The sequence below is a fragment of the Anopheles stephensi genome, chromosome 2 (assembly GCF_013141755.1).
Source record: "Anopheles stephensi strain Indian chromosome 2, UCI_ANSTEP_V1.0, whole genome shotgun sequence".
Lineage (NCBI taxonomy): Eukaryota > Metazoa > Arthropoda > Insecta > Diptera > Culicidae > Anopheles > Anopheles stephensi.
The window spans coordinates 92,568,992-92,585,555 of record NC_050202.1 but is presented as its reverse complement, the minus strand read 5'-3'; the positions used below and the strand labels follow the sequence as shown (position 1 = coordinate 92,585,555).

At 50.1% G+C, this 16,564-nt stretch overlaps 2 protein-coding genes and 1 non-coding gene across 3 annotated transcripts; 2 read left to right on the top strand and 1 right to left on the bottom strand.

Annotated features, from left to right (window-relative positions):
* Window positions 1–1,221: 1,221 nt before the first annotated feature.
* On the bottom strand, window positions 1,222–1,967 carry LOC118503161 (general odorant-binding protein 56a-like). The gene is made up of 3 exons (XM_036036122.1): window positions 1,818–1,967; window positions 1,589–1,735; window positions 1,222–1,517 (listed from the first exon to the last, which is right to left on the bottom strand). The coding sequence occupies exons 1-3, from the start codon at window positions 1,866–1,868 to the stop codon at window positions 1,305–1,307; spliced, it is 411 nt and encodes a 136-aa protein (XP_035892015.1). The 5' UTR covers window positions 1,869–1,967; the 3' UTR covers window positions 1,222–1,304.
* Window positions 1,968–8,033: 6,066 nt separating this feature from the next.
* On the top strand, window positions 8,034–9,004 carry LOC118503160 (trypsin-1-like). The gene is made up of 2 exons (XM_036036121.1): window positions 8,034–8,603; window positions 8,667–9,004. Exons 1-2 carry the CDS (start codon window positions 8,241–8,243, stop codon window positions 8,955–8,957), a joined length of 654 nt encoding a protein of 217 aa, XP_035892014.1. The 5' UTR covers window positions 8,034–8,240; the 3' UTR covers window positions 8,958–9,004.
* Window positions 9,005–13,540: 4,536 nt separating this feature from the next.
* Window positions 13,541–13,622, top strand: Trnas-aga. The gene has a single exon. It is a non-coding gene; the product is annotated as a tRNA-Ser (tRNA).
* The last annotated feature ends 2,942 nt before the right edge of the window (window positions 13,623–16,564 follow it).

The following is a 16,564-nucleotide window of genomic DNA, read 5'->3' as shown; positions in this document are numbered from 1 at the left end:
CCACTCTAAATAAAGTCACTTGAACGCTTGCACATGCTCCACCGGGTTCACAGGAGAAGCAGTAAACCTTCGCGATGCAACGCGCTGCACTGCGACGTCGACTGTGCAAAACAAAAGCAAAACCGACCTTCCATCGCATTCATTCGCAGCAAAACTATTCATCTGCACGTCTCGCTCACACACACAACAGCGAGCAGAAACGTTCGCACAGTTTTATCTAGCAAAATGCATCTCTTCTCACACACACTCACGCACCTTTCGCTCTCTTCCATCTATTCGTCTCCACAGACGGCTAGAAAACTATCCTCCCCTTCTCCATATCTCCTGCCTCTTACACCCCTTCACTTCACCCCTTGCTCGACCCTTTCTGGTTTGGGATGAATTTTCCCAGCTACTAGATCGATTTTTCCACCATCGCTTGTTGCCAATGGCGAAAAAGAAGGTTGGCTCGTCTAAGCGTGTTGCTATGGGAGCTGGGAAAAGTAGTGAGATAAACACACACAAACCCGCCCATCTGCCGGCAGGGGGAAAGAGATGGATTCCATCAGTAGAGCTTTTTGCCAACTACAACCGAGCATTCGGACGTCGTCTAGGCGCTGGGAATAGTTTCATAGATAAAAATTCGTACCAGGAACTCATGTACTGCAGCAGGCCTCTGTCTGACAAGCGTTGGCAAACAGCTCCAACTTTCCCGCCTGCCACCACCACCCAATACCTCAACAACCCCCACTGCCACGGGTGAGAGCTTAATCCCCACCAGTGTCTAGAGGAGGCGCTTGCATCGGTGCATCGGTATGTTGCACTCGCTACGCTGCCACGGCCGACTAGTTGGCCTTGGGTTCGAGCTGTCGGCGATGTGGAAGTGGAAGCTCCGAGGCGCACTTACTTCCCATTGTGACTGCACTGCGATGCACCGACACACGACGAGACAGGGACAGTATGGGCGGGTTGCAGTTGCAGTTGAAAATAGCTTCATAACGACAGCGACAACGCCACACAGCACACTACTGTCGATGCCATATAGTAAGTGGACGATGCAGTTGAGGTACAAAACGAATAAATATTTTTTCTTACATCAAAAATACACAAATTTCGGCCTCTCTTTTGCGTTGCTTTGCGTCACATTGCCATTGCGCAATGAAGAAACTTTCACTTTCTTACAGCTCATGCGAAATAACGCCTCACCGAGGCAGGAAGCAAAAAAAGAACAACAACCATAGCCTCTTTGGCAAACCGCAAACAGGCAAACAGGTTTCGTTGGGGCACTGCTGACCAACAAAAACACGATGCTTTATTTCACGCTTTCAAAACAACTTGGCCTTCTTGCCCAAATAGCAATCGTACACGGCGTACGCCGTATCGCACGGGTTCGTCCGCCGTATGTCACACTGCTTCACGTAATCCTTCGCCTTGTCCGCATCCATCAGCTTGGTCAGGAACGTCTCCAGCTTGTCCTTCAGCACGACGCCTTTCTCGTCCACCAGACGCAGCTTTTGGAAGAAGCACTGGACGAAGCACTGTAAGGAAGGGAGCAGCAGATCAGCAACAGATGCTAATGTGTGAAAGATGTAACGCGATTGTGTGTCACCTTCGTTGCTTGATCCGGGTCTTTGATAGGATCGCCAGCAGCCAGCTTCTTCGCCGAGCTCTCGGTGATTCCGCTAGACTCGATGCAGTGCAGCTTGTATCCCTTCACTTCCGGTAACTCTGACAGCTCCTGTTGACCCACTGCGAGCTGTGGGAGCGAATCAAACAACAACCAACCCACCCGTCAATCACACTACGACCGAGTCAAACGAGTTCCTTGACCAACTTACCCCGACGAAGGTCAGGATGGTAGCAAACGCGATTAGCACTTTCGCTGCCATCTTTGTCGAAAACACTTTGCCCTCTTCGAACCGATACGCCGGAGAAGCGAACAACAACTGAGCGAGGAATTATCGTCCGGTTGTGAATCTTATACTAAAGGAAGCTACGTCGGGTGATGATTGTGGGGAGAAGTGGGGTGGGCCTATTAAAAATTCTATCCCACCGCTAGAGGCGTTTGTGGCGATAATTGTACCTATTGATGCTCAATTGATTCTCATCAGCAGCGGTCATCATCTCACGGTAGAATAATTTCAGCATCAGCAAAAACAAACACCAGGCCAGGGGTGTTTTTTATGTAGCCCTCTCGATTGCGCCCTTTAAACACTGGTTTAATTAGACGAATGTGTCACTTTGCGGTACCAAGATTGATCCAGTTCTAACCTTTACAGTCGAGTCAAACTTAAACAACAATTTCGGAACACCTACATACTCTTCCAAGACATTCCATCGAAGCTTCTGGTGGTAGTTGCAACGCTGGATCCCTTTCATGAACTTCGTAGTATACAACTCTGAGCCCGTCTTGCAATGACGATCACAAATAATTGGCTTGATGGTAATATTATTGTTGTAATTACTACGATTGAAGCTCTCAAATCTCTAGATGTAATCAAGTTCTTAATTTGAGTTCAATTTCCCAACAAGTGAAGGGAGACCCACAAGTTACTGCAGGTGCCTCTACTTATATCAAATAATTTTGCCAGAAATAATCGTGTTTTGTCTTCCTCAGACAACAGTTGCATTCCACGATGAAAAGAATCTTACTTGCTTCAGAATGACCTCTGAAGACTCCCTTTCGGAAGTCAAGAAGAGAATTAGGATACGCGAAGATGATTTTTCGCATTATCTGTCACGTTCTTCTTCTTCTTCTTCCTTGGCACTACTACCTCGAGAGGTCTCGGTTTGCCACATCTCTGGCTTTCTGTGACTTGGTTTTCACCCATAGCAAAGTAGTCAGTCCTGCGCCTGGATGGGATCTGAACCCCGGTCCTGAATCTGAAGACCGGCGCCGTTATCGCCTCGGCCACCGGACCGCCCTGTTACGTTCTATTCCATATTATTCTTGCTCTGTCTCCTTCGATGATTATTGTAATTACTCACGCCTTATTGACTTTAAATGTTCTTTATATTGTATCGTGAGTTTAAACGGTAATGAAGTATCCATAAGTACTGTGCTGTAGAAGAAAACCACTAGGCAGAAGGCATCAAATACAACTGTTCAAATAAACACATGGAACGTTTTGCTAAAGTAAACGACTTGAACACATTCTTGAGAAGAAAAGTTCGTTTAAATAAGGAAAATGATTTTTCACATATAAACATTCATTAAGCTTAAATGTGACATAAATTCAAATAAAGCAGAACAAACTCTAGAACTCCAAGCAAAGAACGAATAAAGAAGTAAGAGCGATAAATGTATCTCGTCAAATATCTGGTGTTAAGCGCTCTATAATTAAAAACCCGAAAATTATCTTGCTTCCCCGAAATGCATTTCCAATGCACGCGAAGCACAACGTCGAAAACACACCCGTGCATGCAACCATCAGCACCGTCATCATCATCATCATTAAGTTGTTCTCATGCCTCCTGTGTCATCTTCCTTGTCCACATCATCGAACAACTTCTGCTTCTTCGCTTCTAAACTCGTCGCCCGCGTCTACCTGCCTCGCCTTGCCTGCCTTCTGCTGCATTCGGTTCAAATTTTCGGCCAGCTCGTCGGCCGGCCCCGGGAATCCTCCGTACGCTCCTGGGACGCTGGTAGAAACAGTATTTCGAATAAATTATCGAAAAAATCACACTAGCGCGCGCTGGTCCTGGCACGGATGCTGTCTTTCCCAGCCGGTCTACCGGCCGGCCGGTTGCCAGCGTATTCGCCCTCTCTCGCTCTCTGTCTCTCTCTCGCTTATTGTTTTTCTGTGTTTTCTCCTTTCCGGGCGTATTCTGCATCGCTCACCGCGTGTGCAACAGCCGCCGCTTCTGGTTCGAAAAAAGCCTTAAAAGTGTATGAAATGCAAATGTGAAATTGGACTTAAAACGCAAGGGTACTAACCCCGCACCGTATTATCCTTCGCCGGCGCTTAGTTAGAACCGAAAGCGAAGCGAAACAGAAGGGAAAAGCCGTCACATCCTGCCAGCCTCAAAAACCGGTCCCCAGACAGTCGTCAGTCGTCCGGAAGGGTAGAAATCAACCAAAGGAACCGCTTTTTTCACCATCGATCGATTTATCTCGCACTCGACCCGGAGTGTGTGCTTGTGTGTGTGTGTGTTTGTGAGTTGCCGCTGTGTGTCCTTCTCGAGGGTTTTAGTGCCTCCTGCCAGTGCTTCACTCCTGGCCGAATCGTTGCGGATCGATAAAAAATTTCCCACACTCGAAATTCCGAGATCTTTTTCGCCCTCGTGCGCTCTCGCTTCGTACCACGCCAACGGTTTGGGGTTGTTCGCCGGTTGGCTTCTTCGGCCTGGAGAGGCTTCTTGTGCCGAAGGAGAAAAGCGATCGATTCGGGAGCCACATGCGTGTTGATTTAACTCTCTTCTACACTGACCGTTGATGTTGAGTGTACTTTTGAAGAATAAACGGGTTTTAAGGTTTTTTTTAGCATTACGGCCAGGCCGTTCTTTATAAATAAAAAAAGGATTTTTTTTATTATTAATCAGACCTGCATATTTGTCTCACACAACCGAAACACAAGGCCGGCAATGACCTACCCTTCGGAGGTACACATTGAACCCACGTGTGCCCATCAGCTCTCTCGATCGGCGGGGCCCATCTCATCAAATGGGACGGTTTATGATGGTGTTTTTCGTACAGCGGTGCGTAAGAGTCATAAAAATGGGTAGTAAACTTTTATGAAAACCCATATAAAACCGTTCCAACCGATGGCCACATGCAGCCACACACAATCACACAGTCACGGAGGGTTTTTGGACGGCCCACAAATGGTGACGTTACTTCGGCGAGAGTGGCAAGGCCAGGGCGTGTATGTGTGTTTTGGTGCGGTGACTGTTTATATACATTTTTATGACAACTGTTCATCTAAAAACTCCCCGAAACGCGATGTTACCTACAGAAAAGCATCTTCCTCTAGTACTTTTATAGTCGATTAATGGTCTTTTCTGACTGTCGGTCGGTTCCCCAACGGCGTCCTACACGTGCTTTGTATCACGGCACGTCAGAAACAGCTGTTTGTTCTGGATGGATCGGTTCCCGCGCAAACACTGAGACCGGCAGAAAGCTAGTTCCAGCTTCAGCTTCTCTTACTTCTCCCTTTTTGCTGCTGCATTTGGCAAGGCTAGACGACGCCCGACTAGTTCCGCGACGGACGCAACGGTGCATCCGACTGTTTGAAGACAAGATCCCCCACCATCGCATGCTTGCTTAGCAGCGAAACTATTGAGAAGAGCAGAAAACCCGATCCAGCTACGGCAACCGCTCCGGTGAGTTCCGGAAGCTTTCGACCCGCTTTCTGCAAGTTTCTGCAGTTTTTCACCAACACGGCGGATCTAGCAGCCCACAGAAAATAGCCCACGGTCTAGGGGAGCTTTCGAGCCACCGTTAGTTTGAGGAAAAACGCGCTCTATTGCAAGCCAGGTTAGGGGAATAGCTTCATGCGGCTTCCCCATCAACGGCACAAACCAGCAAAGGCGGTCGAATTTTTTGAGAAAAGCGCAAACGAAAAACAGAACGAAACGAACAGATGCGAGCGTTGTTTATTTCAGCTGCACATTTTCTGAAATTGTAACAAGAGAGCATGAAACATCGGATGATACGGCTCGTCGAGCATGCTGCCGCTGCCAGCTGCCAGCTGCCCGGCGGTCCGGATCTGGTTCACGCTCGGCACACACACACACACACCGACACACGCACGCACGCACAGAAACACACGCCCTTGCTGCTTCTCTCCGCGCTCATCTTGTGCGCATCTTTTTGTTCGCGGGCGAGCGTTTATGGGTGTGTGTGTGTGTGTTCCTCCGTCTTGTTCTTGCGTTCCGTGCCGTGGCGTTCTACCTCTTGGCGTAGATGCGCTTTACACGTTGTTCTCCTCGCTGTCCAGGGTTTTTTATGTTGCGCTCTGTGTTTCCCCTTTTCACCACAGCCAGCATAAGTGCTAGCAAGACCGGTTCGAAAGATGGTTCTGTGCCAGACAATCGCCGATGCTCGATGTCTTCGTCTTCGGACATCTTTCTTTCTCGGCAGGGGGAAAACGAACGACAAGGCTAGAAGGAGTTCGAGAAGCATAAAACTCCGATCCCAGGAGCCATCGACCACGCTCCGTACGTTCTAGGCTAGAAAACCAAGGAGCCCACGGAGAAAGAAGAGCTTCTTGCGAAAAGCCATCCGAAAAGCCGCCTGCAGCGCGTCGAGAGCTTTTTGTAGAGTTACCATGGCAACCATGGCGTGGATATATCCACCACAGACGGGTGATAGCTGCGAGAGCTTCTCATGCGCTGCTTCGCTTCTCTGTCGTGGAGGAATTTCAATTTCCGGTATTTCAACAAAAATTTTATCCATTCTACCAGGGCCACATGGGTTTGCGTAGGGATCTCTCGTGGCCCCTTTCGACCACATCCAACCAACCACGTCCGGAAACAAGCATGTGCAACGCTAACCATCCCCGCTGCGTACGATACACCTCGACGACGAAACGAGAGCAAACTGGCAGGCCGCGAAGAAGGCGAAGAAACCACGCGTATGCGGTCGTCTTGCGGTCTTGTTCGCGCCTCCCTGGTAAACACGAAGAACTAGAGAGCTGAAGCACATGCGATAATGCGATACGGGCACGTTAGCTCTGCCCTTTTTGACAAGTTGCAACCTTACAACCCAACGCAGCCCCAATTATTCTTGTAATTATATCGTTCAATAAGAAATCGGAAGAGCTGTCTGGTACCTTCCGACCTTCCGACACGAAACCTCCGTCGACCTGGTGTGTTCTCTTTCGAAAATGCACACGCTCACGCTCGCCCTACGTAGCTGGTGTGGTGTGCTTCCCCAGTCGGCGAGGCGTTACGCACCAACGCTTCCGCACTCTGACGCCGACGCCGTTGCGCACAGCACCACGTGTCGCCGGTTGTGCTCGCTCGCTCGTGCGTACGCGGTCTGTCTCTGTTCACCTGACTGACTGACTGCATCTGGGCGATGGGCGGTGGGCGCCCAAAAACCCCGAAAAGGCCACCTTCCGAATGCCCTATTCTCCTGTGATATTGGATAAAATTTTTGAAGAAAATGTAGAAAACTGAAACTGCGATAATGAGATTCCCTTTCCGTCCGGATGGACACACACGCCCCCGAAACGGCTACCAACAGCTGCATTTCCTGGTGCATTGCCAAAAAACCCCCCGAATCGAGATGGAAAGAGGGTGAGGGCAAGAAGATGCCCAAAATTGTAGTACCTCGAGGCCATTGACGTTCCCCAAAACTACGAACTTTTTGGCAAACTTTAACCACCAACCGGTACGGTGCTTACGACCATCGTCTGTTGGGCCTTCTCCGAGTGCTGTAGTGACACCACGCGCTATCGACGATGCTCCCCAGTTCGTTGGGGCCGGAGCTCGCGAGATTTCGTAAATCCCCCGGTAGCAGAACAGCAGGTTGATGTGGAGGAATTTCTTCGCCCTGGTCGATCGGTGTGACCACGCAACCGCACGACCACGCGATGTGGGCTGGGCCTGTTTGTTTATCCAATCGTACGCGTACACACCTTCCCCTGCCGGCTGACGCGACCAGGGTTTGCTCTCCGTGGTGCTGCGAACTGGTTTTCAGTTTTAGACCCGATCCGTTAGCAGTATAGTATGCGAAGCGATAGGTGTACTTCGGGTTTTGTGTGCCTACCAGCACACGTCGATCCCCCGTGAGCTATGCCGAATGCTTTTCCTTCTCGGAAATGTTGGTATTTGAAGGAAGACGAGATACATTTGATTATGTGAATCTGGGGAAGAAATGTTTCACAAACCATTGGACATAACATTTGACATAACATTCTTAGTTGAGACGTACCGTCTTACCATACCATTTAAGACGGAAGCTTGCTTGGAACATGTAATCGGAAGACTTAACGGTAGATTAGCACCAAACAATCTAGTCTGATCTTGAATCCAAATCCAGTGGGTGAGTTGACCACTTGATGTGTTCGTCTCATATAAATAGCGAAATGGCACAATCGCCCTGCACCATTTCTGCATCGGCTGTGTTGCATCGTACAGTGTCTCCGTGTTCAGCATGAATTTAGGGCCTTTGGTTTGTTTTAGCTTTTGCTCTAGTGGGTCCCAGTCTGTCCGCTACAGTAAATAGGATTATCGGCGGAGAGGAAACGGAACCCCATGAGCTGCCTTATCAGGTGTCACTTCAGTGGAATTACAACAATGCAACCATCACACCGATGCACTTTTGCGGAGGAGCTTTACTGACCGAGGCCTGGGTACTGACGGCGGCGCACTGTAAAACGTCCTACACGCCAGATGGATTTACGGAGGTAGTGGCCGGAGCCCACAACATCCTCGATCGGCAGGAAGTTAATCAGCGAAGAAAGATGGAGCTTATCATCACACACGAGCAGTACTGTGGCACAGTTTGTCCGTACGACATTGCACTGATTCGTGTCGCCGATCCGTTTGTGCTGGGAGACCATGTAAAACCGATCCGGTTGCCATCGATGAATGAGTCGTTCCACGGAAGCGCCCTGGTCAGTGGATGGGGAGCTGTTACACCGGCACTAATTCCGGAGTATCCGGATACACTCAGAGTAAGTACTTGAGATGTTCTTTTCTGAATCTTAATTAATGTATGAGTGTCTCTTTCCTCCCAGAAAGTGGTATTGCCGCTGGTGGACTACGACGAATGCCGACAGCTGTGGTACGATGTGAGTCATCTTGCCGCAACCAATGTGTGTGCTGGGCCCGAGGATGGATCCAAAGCGTCCTGCTCGGCCGACTCCGGTGGACCGTTAGTCACGATGAACGGAACGCGCGCGAGTGAAGAACCCGTTCTAATAGGACTAGTTTCCTGGGGACCTTTTCCCTGTGCCTCTCCCTGGCGACCGAACATCTTCACCGGTGTCGCCTACTTTGTGGACTGGATTGAGCAGCATGTGCAATAAAGATGCCAATAAAATGTGCGCTAAAGCGTGCCCACACATCGACGAAATTCGATCATTTCTATCCGGACCACAGGATTCGGTCAAAGTACCTGCGCAATCATATAGCATCACTCTTCCTGAGCTGCCGTTAAGAAAGGTAACGCGCGTTCGTCGACCAGTTCTTGCGATGCCGGTTTGTTGCGTGGGGAGAGATGTTGCCGTGCGCAAGCGTGTTGAAACTGACGCTATCTGCAACCTACTCGTCGCATGCGCTCCGGGCAGGTTTTGTGAAATTTTTCGTACTTCTGATGTCGATCCGATCCGATTCCGAAAAACGAACCTCGTGCACTCACCGCGCGAGTAACGAGTTCGACCGAACTCCGACCGTACGCGGACGCAGTAACCCTGGCGAAGTCGGTTAAGGCCATCCGGCGGACCTAGCCAGCGGACCTGGCGGACCGTTTTCTCCAAAAACTATTGTCTCGATGGGTAGCTCCACCAGGGCAGTAGGACGCTGTCGGCCGCGTGCGGAGGTAGTTCGAGTAGCGCTGCTTGCAAGACAGCGATGACGCGATGATGTGCGCGTTCTTTTATTGCAGCGAAACGCAACCAGGAGTCGTGGTGTGGAGAGCGTCGAAGTCCGACTCGAAGAAACCGTGAGAGAGCGAGACAGCGAAAATCCGTTCCGTTCCAGTCGGTATTACGGAGCGAGTCGAATCCGAAAGATCGAATCCGTTCGAAAAAGAACGAATCTTCGTCCAACAGCGCAGAACCTGGAGAAGGTTACCTCAAACGCGATGTCCGACTGTCGTTTCTGCCGGGACGGAAGACGACACGTGTACCGCGTGTGGGCCCGCACTGTTGGGCCCCCACAAGAGTGCCAGCAGTTCGCAATCGGATACGGCCGAATCCCGGTTCTGCTGGCAACTCCGAGGGGATGGACCCATTTTTCCAGCAAAAATATGAACCGAAGTAACAAGAAGCTATGCGCCGAGGAGGTGAACGTCCGCGCAAACCGGCAGTGCTTCTAATTCTAACTCTTTTGCGACACACAATGGGAGAAAAGTAAATTCGATTGTATCGATTTTCGGTTACTTATTTTCTTCCAAAGTGTGGATGACGAGGTGTCCAATGCCTCAGAGAACATTTAGATGCTGTTTAAAAAATCACATAAAATGGGCAAAGTACATTTCGAATGAAAACTTAATTCTTCAAGCTCAGATGAAATTGTACTTCATAAGAAAATTTATGCCCACAACGCATGCCAAACGCCTCCCATGGTGATCGAAAAAGTTGCTTGCAAAGGTGTTTCCAACGAAAGGCCGACAGATCAAATCTCCCCACGTTCTGAAGCCCTATTCTAATTCTATCATAATTTGCATACAAATGTTGCCGGGAGGCGCATGACCGCGCAGAGCAAACAACAACACAGCCGGCGATGATGGCGATGACGTCAACCATGGCAACGCATCGACTGGTGCTTGCCGGTGTGGTGAGCCTACAATCTCTACACACTGCCGTACGCGTGCAGCTGGTGTGAGACTGCCTCCTGGTCGCCTGGCAGCCGGGTAGGGCGATTTCAAAATTGAACATGTGGTTCACGAACGCGCGCAACACACGTCGAAACCCGCTGCAACTTTGTTGCGATCGTTGTTTCCCTCCCTTCTCTGTCTCTCCCTTCGCCGTCTCTTTCCACAATCGCCCTTCGCGCGAATAATATGAAGCGAGCTAGCAACCCGTGCATCCTCGACAAACGACATCATTTCTGGGGTTGCACTCGTCTCCAAGATGCTGGGCTGTTTCGCCGTGTAAAGACAAATCGCACTTCTTCGCACTGCGACATCGGTACCAAGATTGCATACTAACGGTGCAACAGAACACCCGCCAACGGAGCGTTATTGCAATTTGCGCGAAGAGAATCAACCCACGCGCTGAAGCGAGACGCAAACAGTGAAATCAATTAGGAGAAGAGTAATTGTTGATTAAAAAAAGGTCTCGAATGTATTATCATTAATGGCATTGTTATGTGTCTGTTGTCCCATGCGCATAACGACGACATTACACATTATTACCAGTCACAGTCGCCGGTCGCAGAAGTACGACAGTTTACAAACGAACACATTGAGGAGTCAGCAAAATTCGGCATGCGCCTGCGTCCCTAATGAGCTGTTTCAAATAAATGTTTCCCAGCCATCGTATTACTGATTGCGTCCAAATTCTCGTCGTTGAGAAACCCGGTGCTCGTTTACACCCAACAGACATAGTTGCTCTTGTTAAAATATCAAGCTTTCGTTATCTACAAAATATTGTTTACCTTCAAAATAATGAGTTTCATCGAATGTATTGTCCAATACAAGAACAAAATGTATTGTGTTAGGCAATAAAGAGCTACAGTAATTTGTTATTTTGTAGTCATTAAAATCATCTAGACACGGCCTCCGGTGCGCCTGTTATGGGTGGATAGAACGGGCAAAATCACCATAGCAACACTGGTAACGCTGCTGTAACGCGCTGGTCAAAACCTTCCCATACTAAACCTCGCTTTGGACGTGTAACTGCGCATCTCGTTCACTGTCCACACACACACACACACAGCATATGTACGCCGCACAACCGCAACGAGCAGAGTTGATTGCCCTCTTGGCTGAGAGCGCCCTGCTCTGCGCATGTCTCCCTGGTACAGATTCATCCAAGGACATTGCCATGTCATTGACGGCGTGTGCGCACACGGCCACGACCGCAGTCAGCGTGGTTGTTGTGTGGAGTGGCGCGGCCTGCTACGCTGCCTGCTGCCCTGGCCGTTGTCTAAAAAAGGTAGGAACAAGAAAACGAAAGTGAAATAAACCGTCGCCACCAACTGCACCAACAACGAACGGCCGCAGCACGCCGCGAGAGACCCTGACATCGAACCGGGCCACACAAAATGAGGCCACGACCATGGATTTCACTGTCCGGCCGCGATCGACCGCGCGTGACACTGAACTTGACTCGTAACCATGACGACCGCCAGCGTATACGGGGGTGCCTCGCTTGCAAACTACGCGCTGGTAACGCTGTCCGCCTCGGTGACTGCGCTCCGGGTGCTAACTTCGACATGACGTGATGAAAACGTGACAGCGCCATCGTACTCGACGCCCCGAAGGTTACCGAATCGACCACGAAGGCCCTGCCGACGAGCCGAACCTGGCAAGCAACCCTGCAAAATGCATGCGACCCTGGTGTAAACCTGTGAAATTTACGCGCGAAACTCATCCCGGGCATGGCGAGTGAAATTCGTCGTGATTCGCCATCGCGCAGCGGCCGTCGTGCGCCGGATACCTCCCGGACGATGATGGTACCAGTCGTGGCTGTTACCCGGTACCAGTCAAGGCTCGATTTCACTAACACAATCGCACCTGCAGTCAGGGGTGCGCAATCCGGTGATAGCTGAAGCTGGTTTCGAACATGTTGGGGAAATTTAAATGCTATTTGATTTACACCAAAATCTCAACTGGTTGAAATGTTAAACGAAAAATCCTAGTTATTTTAGGTCACAGCAGCAATCTGTCTTTTTTACACCAGTTTTGATGCATTAATATCGCTTCATCCATTTTCTTTTTCTATTTCTGGTGCATTCACTCGTGGTTATTTTCCCGCCCGAAAAGCTGTGGCCCAGCGGCATTTTACCAACCGATTGCGCTACCCTGCACGGAAAATAATGATGATGCACTTTGGCGCGATGCATCTGGACGTTGGGGCTCCCTTTAACGATGCTTCTCAATTGCATTCTTACTTATTATTTCGAACTACATTCTCCATCGTGCGCCTTAGCCAGCGGCCCTTGGTCGTTACGCGAAGGGCGACCGTTTCGCAAGGGCCCTTTTCGCGTATGTAGCACGTGTGTGTGTGTGTGTGTGTGTGTGTGTATTTGGTTTGCAGTAAAAGGGTGAAACCTGCGCCAGCTACCTCGGTAGCGTGGCGTGTATTGCGAAACTGTTGCGACCACAGGAGTCGCAACGCCACTATGCACCAATGCGATGCAGGAGGTAGTGTGCAAGTGCACTATAACTGCGCGGCGCAACTATCAAAGCGGGTGTCGGTGTGGGATTGTGTGGGAGCTGGTTGGGAAGGGTTGTTCTAATAGGAAGCGATCCCTTAAACGAGCTGCAAGTCGATTAAACTAGTTTCTACGGCAGCCCTTCACCGTGGGTGGTTTGGTAACCGCGAGAATATTATGTTTCGGCAACATTTTTACCAAGAGATCAGGCGATCGCGGCGGTACATTTGTACTAGTCAAGAACTAAAGTCCGATTGCGAAGCGTGGTTCAATGCAGCGACCAAGCCCAGAGGAGAAAAACGCGCCGTTTACTGCAAGTGCATTCGGTGCAATGCAGTAACACATACACAAACGCGATAGGGGTGGGAATGAAGCCACGATCTTGTTTTTTTTTTGCTTCGTTCGCGCACGATCTGTTGAACGTAGTGGATGCAGTTTACTGTGCAGTAATGCACTAGTTCGCTTTCGATGCAATGGTAAAGGAAAAATTGGCTACCAAGCGTGTGGGATGAGTGTGTTGGTGAGTCGCATTGATATAGCGCTTTGAACACCGAGCTTCGTACAACATGCAGTCGTGGCCGAGCGGTTAAGGCGTCTGACTAGAAATCAGATTCCCTCTGGGAGCGTAGGTTCGAATCCTACCGACTGCGGGGCGAGAGCCCTTTTTTCGTCGCCGCCTCGTTATTTTTATTAATCACTCGTATTTAAACTTTTTTGCCTGATTTAAATTTAACTAGAATATTTTTTGTGAATTAGAAAATATTTCCCGTAATGAAATATACGAAATACGAAGAATACATCCCCGAAAGCACCACAGCTTTGAATTCATCTGAATTCAGCTTGTCTTGAGAGGGCCTGCCCCACACCATAGCTGCCAGAAAAGAAGCCCTCGGATAGGTAGATACACCAGCTTTTGTCGCGCCGTCATCATCGGTTTCGCTTTGTGTTGCGGCCGCGGCGAAACAAAACAAAATGTCTCGTAACATCTATCCACGAATGTACCAGGGCCGGAGGACCTTCATACGCTTCTTGGAGGTGACCTCTCGGAGCCGCTGGCAGCGAAAAGGAAGAAAACAACGATTAATCGACACACAAATTGAATGGCGAACGTCAAGACGAGGGCGCGATCATGATGATGACAGCAGCCATTTCGCTAATGATCATTGAAAAATAGCGCTAATGCGACGCCATCATTTGGCAGATTGTGAGGTGGCCCGAGCTCGCCAGCCCGACGGTGGCCGTGTTTTCACCGTTCTCGCCGGATGCAAATTTGGTGCAACTGTCGAAACGCGAGAAAGAAAATGATTGAATAGAACAGTGTCTCAGCACAGCGAGCAGGACGCATCTACCAGCGCCAGAAACCGACCAACACCAACACCAACACCAAGGCACCAACGAGTGGAGGGCGACCATGCGGCTGTCTTCGGTACCCGGCGCAAAGTGTGCTAGCCCTTCGCATGACTTGCGCGGCTTCGTCTAGCCGGCTAGCTGTGTGTGTGCGTGTTTCATCAAAACTTCTTTCGTGGTCCGTCGCCGAGAAACGGTCTCGCTCGAATCGAGTGCCCGCGTGACTCCAGAGAAAATGACAAAAAATATCCGGCTCTCAGGAATAGGAGGAGGAGGCCATACCATCGCGTACCAATCGTTCGAACAGCAAGAGGCCGCTCCGAATCAAGCCGAGGTGTTGTAGCGCTGAGCATGACTTGCTCTGTTTGGTGCTCGCTTCGGCTTCGATTTCAATACTTGCTTGTGTTCCCCGTTCGGGGCAGCCCGGTACCAGTCGCGAGCTGGTAGAATGTGCTCAGCCTCCACGAGCAGCTGCGCTCCTGGTGTTGGCATATCGAGTTTAGTGGTGGTCATCGAAAGCGAACTTTCGCCGTCTGCCAATCAGCGGCGAGTCCGGTCACTACCGACCGTGCTCTGTCTGTGTGGGGATACAAGTTCGCTCCCCAACCACGCTCGATAGGGGCAGTACCGTTGTGGTGTTGCGTTCCATGTTCTTCGCGGCGGCTACTGCTGCGTTGGGGAAACCGCAAACGCCATCGCTCGCAGCACACAGCAGCACAGCTGTGCGATGCGATCTTCCCCACACGCCGCACGCATGCATGTATGCGATTCGGGCGTGTGTGCGCGCGCGCTGGGGAACACCGACAAGAATCCGGACATCTTCGGGGCTCAACGCCAGCTACGACATCCACAACAATGCTCTACTTTTGCCAGGCGATCAGCCAAAAGTGGAGGTGGCCTGCTCGATCGGATCGGGCTGAAATTATTCGTCGGTTTCTCGCTTTCTCCTTCGTTACCATGGCTACGTGCGGTTACGTGCGCACCGTTTTCGTTCGCTCGCGTGCTGCGGCGCGTAGAGCAATCGATTAGCTTTCGCTCGTCGCGTCGTTCGGGCTCGGCCCGGCGTATTGGAGCCCTCGCCCCGGTCGGTACATGGATGTATTGTACTCGTACGAGCTTTGGGAGCTTCGGAGCCTAAAATGGTGCGGATGGCATGTTTTTCGGATACCGAGCAGGTCACACACAGTGTGCTCGGTTGGATCGGGGTTTTTATGATGCAGCGCTTTTGTGGCTCGGTGCCTCGGTGCACACGCTGACGAGCCGAGAAAGCTTCTCGCCGGAGGGTGGGTTTCGTGGAAGCGCAGGGGCTCGTTCTTCTTCTCGAGACGGCTTTATGGCTTTTGGGGTTTTGAGTGCTGAGTGCGGCGCAAGCTTTGGAATCGATTTGACTGACTGTTTGCCCTTTGTGCCGTTCAAAAGTGCGAACTGCAGCTAGTCAAAATATAGGTTGCATCAAGTCCTCAACCATTGGAAGGGCTTTCGGTTGAGTCCTCACGAAAATGCTAGCGGAAATGGTAGATAATGAAAAATCGATGTCGCTTTATCCAAACCGTCCGTTCTCCCCCGAGAAAGCTTTTGACGTTGCTGCTCTGTTGCTTCGGCCATGGAGGCACCAAGCACCAACACCGCCGTGAAGTTTAAAACAAGCACGGAAATAGCTGCACGAACATTAAACTTCGGAAAAGCATTCCCAGTGGCGCATCGGGAAATAGAATGGAATTACAATTAAAACTGACACATCACCGGTTATTTTAGCTACCTCATACCATTCGCTCATTCGATTAGATTTGTTCGGAAAGGTTAAGATTTTCGTACCCGAAATAGTTTGCCTGGCCAGTGCGAAGAACTTTTCGCCTCGACCACTGCCACTAATCGATAGTTGGCTGATTAAAGCCGAGCTTGCAGTTTTTCCGTGTTTGCTGTGGGAAGTGTGCCAACTAAAGCACCAGAAGCATGCAACTACGGTAGCCGCTGACACCGACGATGATGATGATGATGATGATGATGATAAACGGTGCCGCATCGGTACCTATTATATTTAAATTTTTGACTTTATCGCTTGTCGGCCATCTTTTCTAGTTTGGTACGGTGCATCCCTGTATCGATTTGGTCGTTTTTTGCCTGCTTGTGCCTGTTTGTTGGCTCCCAGCAGAATTATGCTTATTGTCTGAGTAGCTCCATTTAAACAATCGTTTGCATATAGAAAAGCGTCATGCATCAACTGCAGAGACTGTTGTAAGTTTAT

What these genes read in the sequence shown, in the direction of transcription:
- LOC118503161 (XM_036036122.1), bottom strand. Translation starts at nt 1,868, where the DNA reads ATGGCAGCGAAAGTGCTAATCGCGTTTGCTACCATCCTGACCTTCGTC. An exon ending in CCATCCTGACCTTCGTCGGG is followed by an intron (nt 1,736 to 1,817) that starts GTAAGTTGGTCA and finishes TCGCTCCCACAG; the next exon opens with CTCGCAGTGGGTCAACAGGA. An exon ending in ACCCGGATCAAGCAACGAAG is followed by an intron (nt 1,518 to 1,588) that starts GTGACACACAAT and finishes CCTTCCTTACAG; the next exon opens with TGCTTCGTCCAGTGCTTCTT.
- LOC118503160 (XM_036036121.1), top strand. Translation starts at nt 8,241, where the DNA reads ATGCACTTTTGCGGAGGAGCTTTACTGACCGAGGCCTGGGTACTGACG. An exon ending in AGTATCCGGATACACTCAGA is followed by an intron (nt 8,604 to 8,666) that starts GTAAGTACTTGA and finishes CTTTCCTCCCAG; the next exon opens with AAAGTGGTATTGCCGCTGGT.